The sequence below is a fragment of the Diachasma alloeum genome, unplaced genomic scaffold (assembly GCF_001412515.2).
Source record: "Diachasma alloeum isolate Michigan unplaced genomic scaffold, Dall2.0 Dall_scaffold_00999, whole genome shotgun sequence".
Taxonomy (NCBI): domain Eukaryota; kingdom Metazoa; phylum Arthropoda; class Insecta; order Hymenoptera; family Braconidae; genus Diachasma; species Diachasma alloeum.
The window spans coordinates 130,804-148,349 of record NW_021681114.1 but is presented as its reverse complement, the minus strand read 5'-3'; the positions used below and the strand labels follow the sequence as shown (position 1 = coordinate 148,349).

Below are 17,546 nucleotides of genomic sequence, written 5' to 3'. Positions count from 1 at the left end.
AATTATTTAATTATGAATTAACATACCGACAGCTTAATAACAGTCCCGTAACTACAAAAAACGACCATTGCCAGAGGTAAATGATGTATCTCCAAAAAATGCGCTATTTGTGCTCGGTATTAAAAATCTCATCGAAATAATTATTTTCAATTTTTTTGGAACAGAGCAACTTATATCCAATCATTTTCGATTAAACAAGCGTCAATCCCACTCACGTTCTTTTGTTCCAAATGAATGTTACCGTTTCAAATCAATCAAAACAAACAAACAAACAGGGGGCAGCGAGCATATAATATGTCAGTGACCATATGATGGTGAACATGTCACTGAGTGATGTTCCAATGCTTTCTCACGAATGAAAAAATTCAATAGAAAACCTGCGAATTCGCTAGAAAATTTTATTAGAATTCTATAGGAATACTATGGGGGTTTCTATAGAATTTCTATTGGAATTCTGTTGAACAATTCTATTTGTTTTTTGCGCTGATGCTATTGGATACTCAATAAAAAAAGTCAATAGATTTCGAATTTCTGTTTGAATTTTTCTCTTGAGATTTTTTCTATAAGAATGCTTGGGCATCAATTTTCTAAGTTTTTTTCACTCGGATTCTGCAATGCAAAACAAAACAAAATCCAGTAGAAAAAACTTACAAAATTTGTGCCCAATAATTCAGATGAAAAAAATCTAACAGAAAAATTTAAATAGAAATTTGAAATCTATGGACTTTTTGTTATTGAATATCCAATAGAATCAGCGCAAAAAACAAATAGAATTGTTCAATAGAATTCCAATAGAAATCCTATGGAAATCCCATAGAATTCCTATGGAATTTCCTAGCGAATTCGCTAGGTTTTCTATTGAATTTTTTCATGCGTGCATGCATACCAGTTTGACATTGGGAAAAATACTCGCAATAACGAGTAACGGAAGGGACGACTTTATCTGGTCAGGTTTTTCCCTAACTTAGGGTATCCTCCAACCTTTAGCAAATGCAATCCAGGAGGTTGGAAAGAGTTTCGATGGGGGTCGAGAAAGACGCAAATAGCAAAAATGAGGAGAAATATCCGAGAGAAAAAAAATTATGCTGAAACCATTCGGAAGCATACCATCAATTTATTGATGGCGGAGAAAGCATTGAAACATTACTCAGTGACATGCTCACGATCATATGCTCACTGCGTCCTGCTTGTTTCCTCACCTGATGTCTCGATTTTTTTTTTGTGAAAAGGAAAATTATGTGATCACATCACAGTCGATTAATACGTACGCAATCGAAATGCGCAATCGATTATCATAACCATCAAAGAAACAAATCGATTCCCTTTTTTCTCGTCTCGATAGCTGAAAATCGAAAACAAATGATAAAAAAGCCTTGCTCTTTTAATCATAAGAAGAAGAAGAGAAGAGAGACCGATTAATACGGAAATCGGTTATCATATCGAAGAACCAAATCGATTCACTTTTTCTCGACAGCTGAAAATCGAAAACAAAAGACAAAAGCCTTGCTCTTTTTTAATCATAAGGACTCCTTACGGTCGGACCAGGATTTACTTGAAGAAAGTCGATTGTTACTCGATTGTCCCCATTATTCAAGTCAATCGACCCACAATCGACCAGTTGTTTAGTCGTTTCATAATAGTTTTCATAATTTCAGTGGCAGAATCGACTGATCCTTGGGTCGATTGTGACTCGATTGTCCTCATTATTCAAGTCAATCGACCCACAATCGACCAGTTGTTTAGTCGTTTCATAATAGTTTTCATAATTTCAGTGGCAGAATCGACTGATCCTTGGGTCGATTGTGACTCGATTGTCCTCATTATTCAAGTCAATCGACCCACAATCGACTAGTTATTTAGTCGTTTCATAATAGTTTTCATAATTCCAGTGGGCGAATCGACTGATCCTTGAATCGATTATTACTCGATTGACTTCATATTATTCACTTATATGAAACGACTCAACAACTGGTCGATTGTGGGTCGATTGATGTGAATAATATGCGGGCAATCGAGTCACAATCGACTTTCTTCAAGTCGATCCTGGTCGGACCGTAAGGAGTCTTTCATAATCGATCACCCCATGAGTCGTTCAAGTTTTGGTGCAATAAATTTTTGTCATTCGAAATTCACTAGCTATCGACTTCCTATGAAGTCGATTCATCTTCGATTCCATCAATAATCTGACATCTGAATCGAACTATACTCGCATACGAATCGATATACTGATCAACTCGATTCTACAATCGACAGATCCGCCAGGGTTCGGTTTGGATTATAAAGCCACATTCGCCAGATAATACTTTTATCGCCTAATGACATAATATACTATTTCATCACTGAGTCCCGCTAACCTGCACGTATCGGCCTGTTCTGCGGCCAACCTCAAACAGCTGTTTCACACTACCCCTGTTCCTCATTCCTCCGTCTTGTTCTTTATGCTTTCCGCACTTTCACCATCAAAATTTTTCTGTTATCTAATTTTCATTAGAATCATCCTTTTAGACAGAATTTCCGATTCACTCATTATTATCACTTTTTACGTTTGTTCTGGTTTTTCATTCAGTGAGGAGAAGCGAGGGGAGGTGGGCTCCATAAAAAATTTGAGAAATTTGTATTCAAGAATGAAGAAATTAAAAATCTATGGACTTTTTTCTATTAAATATTCTTTTAGGAATGCGAGATGGTAAAATTGCATGATCTCCGATAGAATTAGCACAATTAATCAATAGAATTTTCACAAAACTCCAATAGAGTTTTTCAAGGGTTCCAATACGAATTCAGTAGAATTTTTCTGTGGAAATACTAGGTTTTTGTAGTATTTTTCTTATATCTAACAGAGTACAAATTACTTCAATTTTTATTTATTTTTTTCTTTTGTGAATTTTTTTAGGGGGGGGGGGGGGGGGCAAGCCACCCCACCGCTCCTTTGCGGGACTTCGTGATAAAAATTAGATTATGTCATTCCGACGATGGTCTCGGGTTGTGAGTCGTGTGAAGTTTGCAGCACTCCTCACAAACCTCGATCTATCGTCCTTATGACATAATCTACTATTTTTTTAAATAGTGGCAGTCGATTGTAAAGGGCATAAAATTCGATATAGAAAAAAAAAGGTCGTTATTCCCTTCATTAGGATTTTTTCTTTAGTAGTGGGAGTCGATTGTAAAGATTATAAAATTAGAGAGAGTCACTTTTTGAATGGTCACTGATTGGCGGCCACTTTTCGTTAACAATATATTTGTTATCCGTTACTTTTTCAATACCTTTGTCAACCAGAAATTATTGCACGTGCGGATGGCTTTCCCCATATATCCGCGGAGTGCACACCCTTCTCTCCCAGCTTCCTTTCGATAAACCCCGGCCGGCACCAGTGTATGTCCAAATCGAAATGCAGCAGATTGGAAAAACTGTTCGATTTGTGGATCAACAGCTGGGTTGTAACCTTCGAACAACAAAAGAAGGAACATTAAAGAATTTGCAGACTTCACAGTCTTGAAAAAATCATAAACATTGAGTCAACACCAGATTTGATTGAATTTACCTTTATAATCTGTAAGTTCCTCTCCTAACCATTGGGGTAGCCACTCATACACAACGATACTCTGTTGCGAAGCAATTACCCACTTTCTTGCTTCGTTATAAATTTTCTCGCCACTCCAACCGGGATTTTGAAGCTTCAAATTTTTGGCAATTGCATTGTGCCACCTGAACCAGACGACTCCAAACGATAGCAGAAACGGATTTTCGTTGCCTCGAGGATTCCCCAATTCTTCAATTCAAGAGACACCAAATCGATAAGTCGAAGAGAGAAAAGCGAGATGGATAGAAGTTTTGTAGTGAAACAATCAAGGAAGAAAAAAACATGATGAAATTGAAGCAAGTAAAATGAATGGATTATTCAAAATAATTCAAACTCAAATTAATTCAACTAGAAGGGACTATATTTTGAGCAATCTCAATCAGCAGACCGATAAGAGTTCTAAATACATTCTTGACATTGAATTATACCCTAACTCCCTGAAATTACTCCCTGAATTTTGCCTCGCCCAAACAAATCTAATTAAACTTGAAAAAATTTATGAAAAACCTGTAAATTGTAGTGATAAACGTCCCAGGAAACAATAAACTTCATAAAATTCCGCATAATTGAAACAAAAAAGAAACAGGAAATTCTCTGAAATGCCTAAAACCTAAAAGGCCCTTTCGATTTTCGCGCCACCCCCGAATGCACTTCCTTCTTCGTCCTCGCTGCTTCCCCTCCCTCCGCCCCTTATCGCGCCTCATCGCAAAACTCTCCATCCGAGATGCTTTGAACGCCGCCCTAGACGAGGAACTTGCCAACAATCCCACGGTCTTCATCATCGGTGAAGAAGTCGCCCAATATGATGGAGCTTACAAAGTAACGAAAGGCCTCTGGGAGAAATACGGTGACAAGCGAGTGATAGACACCCCAATAACCGAAGCAGGATTCGCAGGAATAGCGATTGGAGCAGCGATTGCAGGTCTTCGTCCAATCTGCGAGTTCATGACCTTTAACTTCTCGATGCAGGCGATAGATCGAGTGGTGAATGCAGCAGCGAAGAATCTTTACATGTCGGCAGGAAGATATCCCGTGCCAATCGTCTTCAGAGGACCCAATGGAAATGCTAAGGGATTGGCAGCACAGCATTCTCAGTGTTTCGCTGCTTGGTATATGAGTGTACCAGGACTGAAGGTCATGTCTCCATCGACGAGTGAAGACTACAGAGGATGTTTGAAGGCAGGAGTGAGGGATCCAGATCCCGTGGTAATTCTGGAGTCAGAATTACTTTACAATATGGAGTTTGAGGTATCTGACGAGGCGTTAGACAAGGACTTTACAGTGCCAATTGGAAAGGGCAAAATCGAACGTTCTGGACAGCATATAACGCTTGTGTGTCATGGTCAGGCTACTTGGCATGTCATGAGGGCAGCTGAGATGCTCGAGGCTGTTGGGATCGAAGCTGAAGTCGTTAATTTGAGGTCACTGAGACCTGTGGACTGGGAAATGATTTTTGAGTCCATTGGAAAGACTCACCGACTCATGGTAGTCGAGTTGGGATGGCCCAGATGTGGCGTTGGGGCTGAAATCTGCTCCACTGTTATGGAGAATCCAGTTTTCTTTCAGCTGGATGCTCCTGCTATCAGATGCACTGGAATTGATGTGCCTATGCCTTATTCGGACAAGATTGAGTATGAGTGCACCCCGAAGGACCACCATATTGTGGAATATGCTAAGAAGATTTGTGGAGTAAAGATATGAAGAATCGACGAGGATTCGTGGGGGTCTTTTGATAATTTTAGTCAATTTTTTATTGGAATTGATTGAACTGACTGCCAAGTCTAGTGGAAAAGAAGCAACGAAATATTTGAAGAGGGATAAATGATGAATGAAAATGGTGTTGTAAATGATGAAGCTGGGTAGATATAAATATTTGGGTAATTTGTGTAACTGTTTTCCAATAATTTTCTATATTTTATGAAATAACTACGGAATTATGGAAAGTTATGGTTTCCTTGGTCAACAAAAAAGTCTCTGGAGCCCTTCTAATATTCTGCAAATCTGCTGAATTTTCAAATATTCACATACTGATAGAATGATTCATTTACTTCAAACAAGATTCGGTAACTATTAATGAATGGTAGAGTTGAATATGACCAAATAAATATTCGTTGAAAATTAACGAATGGTTCATTGAAAGTCGAGTCAAACAAGCTTCCTCAAATATACATTTGATAACTATTAACGAATAAATATTTGTGAACATCCGCATGAAAAGGGACCACTTTGTCGATATGGAGTTATGTCTACTCTGATAATATTAATAACATTCCGCACATTTTAAGCCCAAAATGATCCTCATAGGATCAAGAATGACGTCGGTGGAGAAGATGAAAGAAACAATTTAACATTGGTATAAATGGGAGTTGCTGAGGCAAAACGTGAATATCTCGAAAACTAGAATCGGTAGTGGTCCCTTTTCATACGGAAGTCCACATTTGGTGAGACTGAAAAGACCCTAGCCTCCAACCAAATCCATTTGTGAACAATAACCACAGTACAACCTTGTTTATCCCAGGTAATGTGAGAAGGGGTAAGAAATAAGGGGAAAGAAATATAAAAAGTCAAAAATTTTAATCTTTTTTTATGTATTTGAAATGGTAGAATGAAATTTAATGACGACTACGACCTTTTTCCTTTTTTGCAACATGGCAATGTTTGTTCATTGATTGTTGAAGGCCAACTGTTAATTTTTAGCTTGCAACTGAAGAGCGCACAAAATGTGTTGTAACAAGTTTATACGGCTCTATCTGTTTTATCCGAGTTTTTTTCGGATAACGCGGAAGCTCGGTTGATCAAAGGCCGGATAAACAAGGTTGTAATCCTTTCCAACAGTTTAGAAAAAAGGTCAACACTATTTTTCGACTCATGGCTTCTACCGCAGTTTTTCCCAAATGCAGATTTTTTCAGATTGTTTTACTCACTGAAGAATCGGTCAACATTCTCCAGAGAATGTTGTCTCACATACTCTTCATGTCGACTAGGTGGAGGTGGGTTGAACATTGGAAGTCTGACTTTATTCTCTTCCGGGTACTGTCCACCTAAACTGAAGGCCAATAATCCATCATCGACGAGTTTATTGTTGGCATCGAGTCGAAGATAGTCAGACCAAGACTTGGTTGTTCCATATATGAGGCCTCCATCGAGAAATGGAGTGATTTCATTCAACTAAAATTATATGAAATTCATCAATTAGATGAAATTTCAAATTATCAAGAAATGCAATGATTTTGAAAACGAGTTGTTCTAGGGGAAAATGTAGAAAAAAGAAGTTTTTATAATTGGCAAAATTCCTAAAAAAATGTTTTTTCATAATTTTACATAACATCATTATTCATTGATTGTTAAGATATGGCAACAGTTAATGAGAATGGATAACAAATGAGATAATTTCAGTCGCTCATGTCATCATCCCGAAAATAAGGAATGTTCCAGGACAATCTGAAGAAAACTATTCGCAGTCGATCAAGTTTCTCCCAGAAAATGTCGTTTGGTCATTTGACCAAAATTACATTTTATCCAGATCATCCAATAAAAATTCAAATTCAAATTTGCAAATTTTTCAATGAAGACTTGACCTTTCAAAATTCAAATTTTCAATGAAGACAAACTTCGTTTTACTCTGTTATTATTCAATGGTGTTTCATCTGTGTATGTTTTAATTAAGTTGGAGATGATTAATCATGGTACAATTACTTGTTGTCGAGGATTGTTTGGAGACTGTCCGGTGCGTTCATCGTAACGAGTTCTCAGTACAGGCATAACAGTGTGATTACTGCTGGTACGATATGGGTGGTTGCTTGGGATTTTTATGTTTATGTATTCTGGAGGACATGCTGGTCTCTGAGCATCCAGAATTTCTTCAACTACGTGCTGTCCTGAAGAATTATCGTTTTATGAGTTAGAATCATTGACTTTTGTTTTCGGGTGATAGTTAACGAGTTATTAATTGATGAGGGGGAAGGAACGGAGGGTTTTTCCAAAACGTATATCAATACCGCCAATTTTTTTATATAGATAGAAATGAAATTGTTATAAAACCAATCGAACCAAGATGCTAATGAAAGTTATTAACTTCCCGACCCGAAGGAAGTTATTGTAATAACCACGCAAATTGAATGCGGAATTTCCATGATTTCTCGATATTTCTTGGCCTCCAGAATCATCCTGATACATTTTTGAAGACGCGTCTGTGTGTGTTTTGATTTTTTTTAAATGAGATCTACATGCAATTCGATCTTGATTGGTCGGCTTCGTCGTTTTCTTGTAATCCAGATGAAAATTCACTTTAAAGAAGGGAATTTCTATAGCCTTCCACATCTCTGTGACGTCATAGGAAATGATTGGATGGGATTTGGATGAGGTACACTGAGAGAGAAACAAACAGGTTGTCAAACAAGTCTTGTTTGGGCCAACAAAATTGCTAGTTGAAAATTGCCAAAAACGAATTCGTTTGGTTCGAATTTGAAAGTCTCAAATATAAATAATTGTTCTGCTTTCGACAGCAACGAAATATTTGGCTCAAGAGGCGGATAATTCACACCAGACGGTGCCTTTTCAGGATGAAAATATCTCATATACAGGAAAATTTATCAAGAAATATTTTATCCCTAAGTTACAACATTGTCATCATATCATTATTATTGTTTCATTTAGGGGTTCATTTGTTGTCTGTGATTATTAGACAGCCGAAACGAAAAACTATTATCTCTTGTTTCGCACAAAACAAAGATTTTTCAGAAGCAAAATATGTATGGGAGTATCGAATAATGAAGAAGTAGTGCTAGAAATGACATTTCTTGCGTGTACAGGGAATGCAATTTTTTTTTAACTACTGAATCTATTTTCGCAACAAAAAATTTTCATTCTGGCGCACTCTCTGCATGTTTGGCACAAAACAATACTTTTTTGATCATTTTCAAAAAACTATTTCCTTGGCACAAGTAAGACTTGTTTGAGAACTTTGTCGTTTTTCTCTCAGTGTAGGAGGAGAACCGGGATTATTGTCAATATGATTAACCAGAAAATTTGCGTTTTTTCTTTCTAATAAACAGAAAACTGGGAATAGGTCGGGAAGTTATTGGCTCGACCCGTAATAGGTTACATCCCCTTCAACCCAACCGCAATGGGAGCGAGCGAAGCGAGGACCAACAAACCAGTTGAATTTTTTGAAAAGTTGTCTACCAGTACTGTAGTAACCGAAAACTCCTAATTTTAAGAATGTCTCGATCGTGGGGAATTACGTGTACAGTTTAGTTATGAATAGTCTAGATGTTGGGGAACTACACGAGGGCAGTTGCATTGTAAAGTATTTCAAACGTTAAGGAAAATATTTTATTAAGGTAGGATTAAGACGAGACGCAGGATTAAGTTTAGACGTACAGTTTTATTGTTTTATTATGGTAACGCCGTATAGTATATATTCCAGAAGAATATCCGTAGATTTTTGGAGTGGGGGACACGCATATGAGTGGGAATCACGTAGAGTGGGGGTACCCTGGGGAAGATAATCTTCTACTAGAAGGCCTATAGCACCCTCATCGATGACGCACGACCTCTTAGCTGACCCACGCTGCCATGTTTCGGGAAAACTTCCAAATATGGAAATGGCGAGTGAGGCCCAGAAAGTGCGTGGTAGTGGGGGAAGGACGCTAGGAGGGACAAGGTGTACATTTAAGGGATGAGGGTACAACGGACAGTGCAGTTCATTGCCGGGAACCTTTAGACGAACATTGAAGTCGAAGAAGTAGACGAAGTCCTCGTCAGAGGCATTAGACGATTTAGCTGTTTTTCTTAAAGTGTTTTTTAAAATAACAATTGTAAATAAACTGTTTCGATTAAAGTGTTTAGAATTATCCAGCTGTTTTATCTTTTAAAAATATACCCACAGTACCTACGTCATAGTACACTGTTGGAAAAAAAAAATTTCATGGACAGTTGACTACTAATTTTCAGGACAGTGACACTAAATGCGATTCAGGATAAAACAAGCAGGGGTTCGAGCCCATCCGACAGAAGGCATGTGACCGTTACTTTTTGCGTTATTAGTCCTTTTCTTTTTTTTATTTCTACCAATTCTATTGGTAGTAAGCTTCCGAACGGATCCGTAGCAATCCCCTGTCCTTGTGACAGGTATACAACCANGTTCATTTGTTGTCTGTGATTATTAGACAGCCGAAACGAAAAACTATTATCTCTTGTTTCGCACAAAACAAAGATTTTTCAGAAGCAAAATATGTATGGGAGTATCGAATAATGAAGANCAGTGACCATATGATGGTGAACATGTCACTGAGTGATGTTCCAATGCTTTCTCACGAATGAAAAAATTCAATAGAAAACCTGCGAATTCGCTAGAAAATTTTATTAGAATTCTATAGGAATACTATGGGGGTTTCTATAGAATTTCTATTGGAATTCTGTTGAACAATTCTATTTGTTTTTTGCGCTGATGCTATTGGATACTCAATAAAAAAAGTCAATAGATTTCGAATTTCTGTTTGAATTTTTCTCTTGAGATTTTTTCTATAAGAATGCTTGGGCATCAATTTTCTAAGTTTTTTTCACTCGGATTCTGCAATGCAAAACAAAACAAAATCCAGTAGAAAAAACTTACAAAATTTGTGCCCAATAATTCAGATGAAAAAAATCTAACAGAAAAATTTAAATAGAAATTTGAAATCTATGGACTTTTTGTTATTGAATATCCAATAGAATCAGCGCAAAAAACAAATAGAATTGTTCAATAGAATTCCAATAGAAATCCTATGGAAATCCCATAGAATTCCTATGGAATTTCCTAGCGAATTCGCTAGGTTTTCTATTGAATTTTTTCATGCGTGCATGCATACCAGTTTGACATTGGGAAAAATACTCGCAATAACGAGTAACGGAAGGGACGACTTTATCTGGTCAGGTTTTTCCCTAACTTAGGGTATCCTCCAACCTTTAGCAAATGCAATCCAGGAGGTTGGAAAGAGTTTCGATGGGGGTCGAGAAAGACGCAAATAGCAAAAATGAGGAGAAATATCCGAGAGAAAAAAAATTATGCTGAAACCATTCGGAAGCATACCATCAATTTATTGATGGCGGAGAAAGCATTGAAACATTACTCAGTGACATGCTCACGATCATATGCTCACTGCGTCCTGCTTGTTTCCTCACCTGATGTCTCGATTTTTTTTTTGTGAAAAGGAAAATTATGTGATCACATCACAGTCGATTAATACGTACGCAATCGAAATGCGCAATCGATTATCATAACCATCAAAGAAACAAATCGATTCCCTTTTTTCTCGTCTCGATAGCTGAAAATCGAAAACAAATGATAAAAAAGCCTTGCTCTTTTAATCATAAGAAGAAGAAGAGAAGAGAGACCGATTAATACGGAAATCGGTTATCATATCGAAGAACCAAATCGATTCACTTTTTCTCGACAGCTGAAAATCGAAAACAAAAGACAAAAGCCTTGCTCTTTTTTAATCATAAGGACTCCTTACGGTCGGACCAGGATTTACTTGAAGAAAGTCGATTGTTACTCGATTGTCCCCATTATTCAAGTCAATCGACCCACAATCGACCAGTTGTTTAGTCGTTTCATAATAGTTTTCATAATTTCAGTGGCAGAATCGACTGATCCTTGGGTCGATTGTGACTCGATTGTCCTCATTATTCAAGTCAATCGACCCACAATCGACTAGTTATTTAGTCGTTTCATAATAGTTTTCATAATTCCAGTGGGCGAATCGACTGATCCTTGAATCGATTATTACTCGATTGACTTCATATTATTCACTTATATGAAACGACTCAACAACTGGTCGATTGTGGGTCGATTGATGTGAATAATATGCGGGCAATCGAGTCACAATCGACTTTCTTCAAGTCGATCCTGGTCGGACCGTAAGGAGTCTTTCATAATCGATCACCCCATGAGTCGTTCAAGTTTTGGTGCAATAAATTTTTGTCATTCGAAATTCACTAGCTATCGACTTCCTATGAAGTCGATTCATCTTCGATTCCATCAATAATCTGACATCTGAATCGAACTATACTCGCATACGAATCGATATACTGATCAACTCGATTCTACAATCGACAGATCCGCCAGGGTTCGGTTTGGATTATAAAGCCACATTCGCCAGATAATACTTTTATCGCCTAATGACATAATATACTATTTCATCACTGAGTCCCGCTAACCTGCACGTATCGGCCTGTTCTGCGGCCAACCTCAAACAGCTGTTTCACACTACCCCTGTTCCTCATTCCTCCGTCTTGTTCTTTATGCTTTCCGCACTTTCACCATCAAAATTTTTCTGTTATCTAATTTTCATTAGAATCATCCTTTTAGACAGAATTTCCGATTCACTCATTATTATCACTTTTTACGTTTGTTCTGGTTTTTCATTCAGTGAGGAGAAGCGAGGGGAGGTGGGCTCCATAAAAAATTTGAGAAATTTGTATTCAAGAATGAAGAAATTAAAAATCTATGGACTTTTTTCTATTAAATATTCTTTTAGGAATGCGAGATGGTAAAATTGCATGATCTCCGATAGAATTAGCACAATTAATCAATAGAATTTTCACAAAACTCCAATAGAGTTTTTCAAGGGTTCCAATACGAATTCAGTAGAATTTTTCTGTGGAAATACTAGGTTTTTGTAGTATTTTTCTTATATCTAACAGAGTACAAATTACTTCAATTTTTATTTATTTTTTTCTTTTGTGAATTTTTTTAGGGGGGGGGGGGAGGGGCAAGCCACCCCACCGCTCCTTTGCGGGACTTCGTGATAAAAATTAGATTATGTCATTCCGACGATGGTCTCGGGTTGTGAGTCGTGTGAAGTTTGCAGCACTCCTCACAAACCTCGATCTATCGTCCTTATGACATAATCTACTATTTTTTTAAATAGTGGCAGTCGATTGTAAAGGGCATAAAATTCGATATAGAAAAAAAAAGGTCGTTATTCCCTTCATTAGGATTTTTTCTTTAGTAGTGGGAGTCGATTGTAAAGATTATAAAATTAGAGAGAGTCACTTTTTGAATGGTCACTGATTGGCGGCCACTTTTCGTTAACAATATATTTGTTATCCGTTACTTTTTCAATACCTTTGTCAACCAGAAATTATTGCACGTGCGGATGGCTTTCCCCATATATCCGCGGAGTGCACACCCTTCTCTCCCAGCTTCCTTTCGATAAACCCCGGCCGGCACCAGTGTATGTCCAAATCGAAATGCAGCAGATTGGAAAAACTGTTCGATTTGTGGATCAACAGCTGGGTTGTAACCTTCGAACAACAAAAGAAGGAACATTAAAGAATTTGCAGACTTCACAGTCTTGAAAAAATCATAAACATTGAGTCAACACCAGATTTGATTGAATTTACCTTTATAATCTGTAAGTTCCTCTCCTAACCATTGGGGTAGCCACTCATACACAACGATACTCTGTTGCGAAGCAATTACCCACTTTCTTGCTTCGTTATAAATTTTCTCGCCACTCCAACCGGGATTTTGAAGCTTCAAATTTTTGGCAATTGCATTGTGCCACCTGAACCAGACGACTCCAAACGATAGCAGAAACGGATTTTCGTTGCCTCGAGGATTCCCCAATTCTTCAATTCAAGAGACACCAAATCGATAAGTCGAAGAGAGAAAAGCGAGATGGATAGAAGTTTTGTAGTGAAACAATCAAGGAAGAAAAAAACATGATGAAATTGAAGCAAGTAAAATGAATGGATTATTCAAAATAATTCAAACTCAAATTAATTCAACTAGAAGGGACTATATTTTGAGCAATCTCAATCAGCAGACCGATAAGAGTTCTAAATACATTCTTGACATTGAATTATACCCTAACTCCCTGAAATTACTCCCTGAATTTTGCCTCGCCCAAACAAATCTAATTAAACTTGAAAAAATTTATGAAAAACCTGTAAATTGTAGTGATAAACGTCCCAGGAAACAATAAACTTCATAAAATTCCGCATAATTGAAACAAAAAAGAAACAGGAAATTCTCTGAAATGCCTAAAACCTAAAAGGCCCTTTCGATTTTCGCGCCACCCCCGAATGCACTTCCTTCTTCGTCCTCGCTGCTTCCCCTCCCTCCGCCCCTTATCGCGCCTCATCGCAAAACTCTCCATCCGAGATGCTTTGAACGCCGCCCTAGACGAGGAACTTGCCAACAATCCCACGGTCTTCATCATCGGTGAAGAAGTCGCCCAATATGATGGAGCTTACAAAGTAACGAAAGGCCTCTGGGAGAAATACGGTGACAAGCGAGTGATAGACACCCCAATAACCGAAGCAGGATTCGCAGGAATAGCGATTGGAGCAGCGATTGCAGGTCTTCGTCCAATCTGCGAGTTCATGACCTTTAACTTCTCGATGCAGGCGATAGATCGAGTGGTGAATGCAGCAGCGAAGAATCTTTACATGTCGGCAGGAAGATATCCCGTGCCAATCGTCTTCAGAGGACCCAATGGAAATGCTAAGGGATTGGCAGCACAGCATTCTCAGTGTTTCGCTGCTTGGTATATGAGTGTACCAGGACTGAAGGTCATGTCTCCATCGACGAGTGAAGACTACAGAGGATGTTTGAAGGCAGGAGTGAGGGATCCAGATCCCGTGGTAATTCTGGAGTCAGAATTACTTTACAATATGGAGTTTGAGGTATCTGACGAGGCGTTAGACAAGGACTTTACAGTGCCAATTGGAAAGGGCAAAATCGAACGTTCTGGACAGCATATAACGCTTGTGTGTCATGGTCAGGCTACTTGGCATGTCATGAGGGCAGCTGAGATGCTCGAGGCTGTTGGGATCGAAGCTGAAGTCGTTAATTTGAGGTCACTGAGACCTGTGGACTGGGAAATGATTTTTGAGTCCATTGGAAAGACTCACCGACTCATGGTAGTCGAGTTGGGATGGCCCAGATGTGGCGTTGGGGCTGAAATCTGCTCCACTGTTATGGAGAATCCAGTTTTCTTTCAGCTGGATGCTCCTGCTATCAGATGCACTGGAATTGATGTGCCTATGCCTTATTCGGACAAGATTGAGTATGAGTGCACCCCGAAGGACCACCATATTGTGGAATATGCTAAGAAGATTTGTGGAGTAAAGATATGAAGAATCGACGAGGATTCGTGGGGGTCTTTTGATAATTTTAGTCAATTTTTTATTGGAATTGATTGAACTGACTGCCAAGTCTAGTGGAAAAGAAGCAACGAAATATTTGAAGAGGGATAAATGATGAATGAAAATGGTGTTGTAAATGATGAAGCTGGGTAGATATAAATATTTGGGTAATTTGTGTAACTGTTTTCCAATAATTTTCTATATTTTATGAAATAACTACGGAATTATGGAAAGTTATGGTTTCCTTGGTCAACAAAAAAGTCTCTGGAGCCCTTCTAATATTCTGCAAATCTGCTGAATTTTCAAATATTCACATACTGATAGAATGATTCATTTACTTCAAACAAGATTCGGTAACTATTAATGAATGGTAGAGTTGAATATGACCAAATAAATATTCGTTGAAAATTAACGAATGGTTCATTGAAAGTCGAGTCAAACAAGCTTCCTCAAATATACATTTGATAACTATTAACGAATAAATATTTGTGAACATCCGCATGAAAAGGGACCACTTTGTCGATATGGAGTTATGTCTACTCTGATAATATTAATAACATTCCGCACATTTTAAGCCCAAAATGATCCTCATAGGATCAAGAATGACGTCGGTGGAGAAGATGAAAGAAACAATTTAACATTGGTATAAATGGGAGTTGCTGAGGCAAAACGTGAATATCTCGAAAACTAGAATCGGTAGTGGTCCCTTTTCATACGGAAGTCCACATTTGGTGAGACTGAAAAGACCCTAGCCTCCAACCAAATCCATTTGTGAACAATAACCACAGTACAACCTTGTTTATCCCAGGTAATGTGAGAAGGGGTAAGAAATAAGGGGAAAGAAATATAAAAAGTCAAAAATTTTAATCTTTTTTTATGTATTTGAAATGGTAGAATGAAATTTAATGACGACTACGACCTTTTTCCTTTTTTGCAACATGGCAATGTTTGTTCATTGATTGTTGAAGGCCAACTGTTAATTTTTAGCTTGCAACTGAAGAGCGCACAAAATGTGTTGTAACAAGTTTATACGGCTCTATCTGTTTTATCCGAGTTTTTTTCGGATAACGCGGAAGCTCGGTTGATCAAAGGCCGGATAAACAAGGTTGTAATCCTTTCCAACAGTTTAGAAAAAAGGTCAACACTATTTTTCGACTCATGGCTTCTACCGCAGTTTTTCCCAAATGCAGATTTTTTCAGATTGTTTTACTCACTGAAGAATCGGTCAACATTCTCCAGAGAATGTTGTCTCACATACTCTTCATGTCGACTAGGTGGAGGTGGGTTGAACATTGGAAGTCTGACTTTATTCTCTTCCGGGTACTGTCCACCTAAACTGAAGGCCAATAATCCATCATCGACGAGTTTATTGTTGGCATCGAGTCGAAGATAGTCAGACCAAGACTTGGTTGTTCCATATATGAGGCCTCCATCGAGAAATGGAGTGATTTCATTCAACTAAAATTATATGAAATTCATCAATTAGATGAAATTTCAAATTATCAAGAAATGCAATGATTTTGAAAACGAGTTGTTCTAGGGGAAAATGTAGAAAAAAGAAGTTTTTATAATTGGCAAAATTCCTAAAAAAATGTTTTTTCATAATTTTACATAACATCATTATTCATTGATTGTTAAGATATGGCAACAGTTAATGAGAATGGATAACAAATGAGATAATTTCAGTCGCTCATGTCATCATCCCGAAAATAAGGAATGTTCCAGGACAATCTGAAGAAAACTATTCGCAGTCGATCAAGTTTCTCCCAGAAAATGTCGTTTGGTCATTTGACCAAAATTACATTTTATCCAGATCATCCAATAAAAATTCAAATTCAAATTTGCAAATTTTTCAATGAAGACTTGACCTTTCAAAATTCAAATTTTCAATGAAGACAAACTTCGTTTTACTCTGTTATTATTCAATGGTGTTTCATCTGTGTATGTTTTAATTAAGTTGGAGATGATTAATCATGGTACAATTACTTGTTGTCGAGGATTGTTTGGAGACTGTCCGGTGCGTTCATCGTAACGAGTTCTCAGTACAGGCATAACAGTGTGATTACTGCTGGTACGATATGGGTGGTTGCTTGGGATTTTTATGTTTATGTATTCTGGAGGACATGCTGGTCTCTGAGCATCCAGAATTTCTTCAACTACGTGCTGTCCTGAAGAATTATCGTTTTATGAGTTAGAATCATTGACTTTTGTTTTCGGGCGATAGTTAACGAGTTATTAATTGATGAGGGGGAAGGAACGGAGGGTTTTTCCAAAACGTATATCAATACCGCCAATTTTTTTATATAGATAGAAATGAAATTGTTATAAAACCAATCGAACCAAGATGCTAATGAAAGTTATTAACTTCCCGACCCGAAGGAAGTTATTGTAATAACCACGCAAATTGAATGCGGAATTTCCATGATTTCTCGATATTTCTTGGCCTCCAGAATCATCCTGATACATTTTTGAAGACGCGTCTGTGTGTGTTTTGATTTTTTTTAAATGAGATCTACATGCAATTCGATCTTGATTGGTCGGCTTCGTCGTTTTCTTGTAATCCAGATGAAAATTCACTTTAAAGAAGGGAATTTCTATAGCCTTCCACATCTCTGTGACGTCATAGGAAATGATTGGATGGGATTTGGATGAGGTACACTGAGAGAGAAACAAACAGGTTGTCAAACAAGTCTTGTTTGGGCCAACAAAATTGCTAGTTGAAAATTGCCAAAAACGAATTCGTTTGGTTCGAATTTGAAAGTCTCAAATATAAATAATTGTTCTGCTTTCGACAGCAACGAAATATTTGGCTCAAGAGGCGGATAA

The 17,546-nt window shown here is 37.7% G+C and overlaps 2 protein-coding genes across 3 annotated transcripts in view; one reads left to right on the top strand and one right to left on the bottom strand.

Moving 5' to 3' along the window:
• The window catches only part of LOC107045560 (GPI mannosyltransferase 2), a 52,697-nt gene that overhangs the window by 26,171 nt on the left and 8,980 nt on the right, over positions 1-17,546 (top strand). The gene's annotated exons all lie outside the window — the stretch shown is intronic.
• The window catches only part of LOC107045559 (dual oxidase), a 49,134-nt gene that overhangs the window by 25,738 nt on the left and 5,850 nt on the right, over positions 1-17,546 (bottom strand). Inside the window, exons 2-5 of the mRNA XM_015267864.1 lie at positions 16,707-16,888; positions 15,935-16,178; positions 12,972-13,199; positions 12,694-12,872 (exon numbers count right to left, since the gene is read on the bottom strand). Coding sequence (XP_015123350.1) covers positions 12,694-12,872; positions 12,972-13,199; positions 15,935-16,178; positions 16,707-16,888 — 833 coding nt within the window. The remainder of the gene's footprint in view (positions 1-12,693; positions 12,873-12,971; positions 13,200-15,934; positions 16,179-16,706; positions 16,889-17,546) is intronic.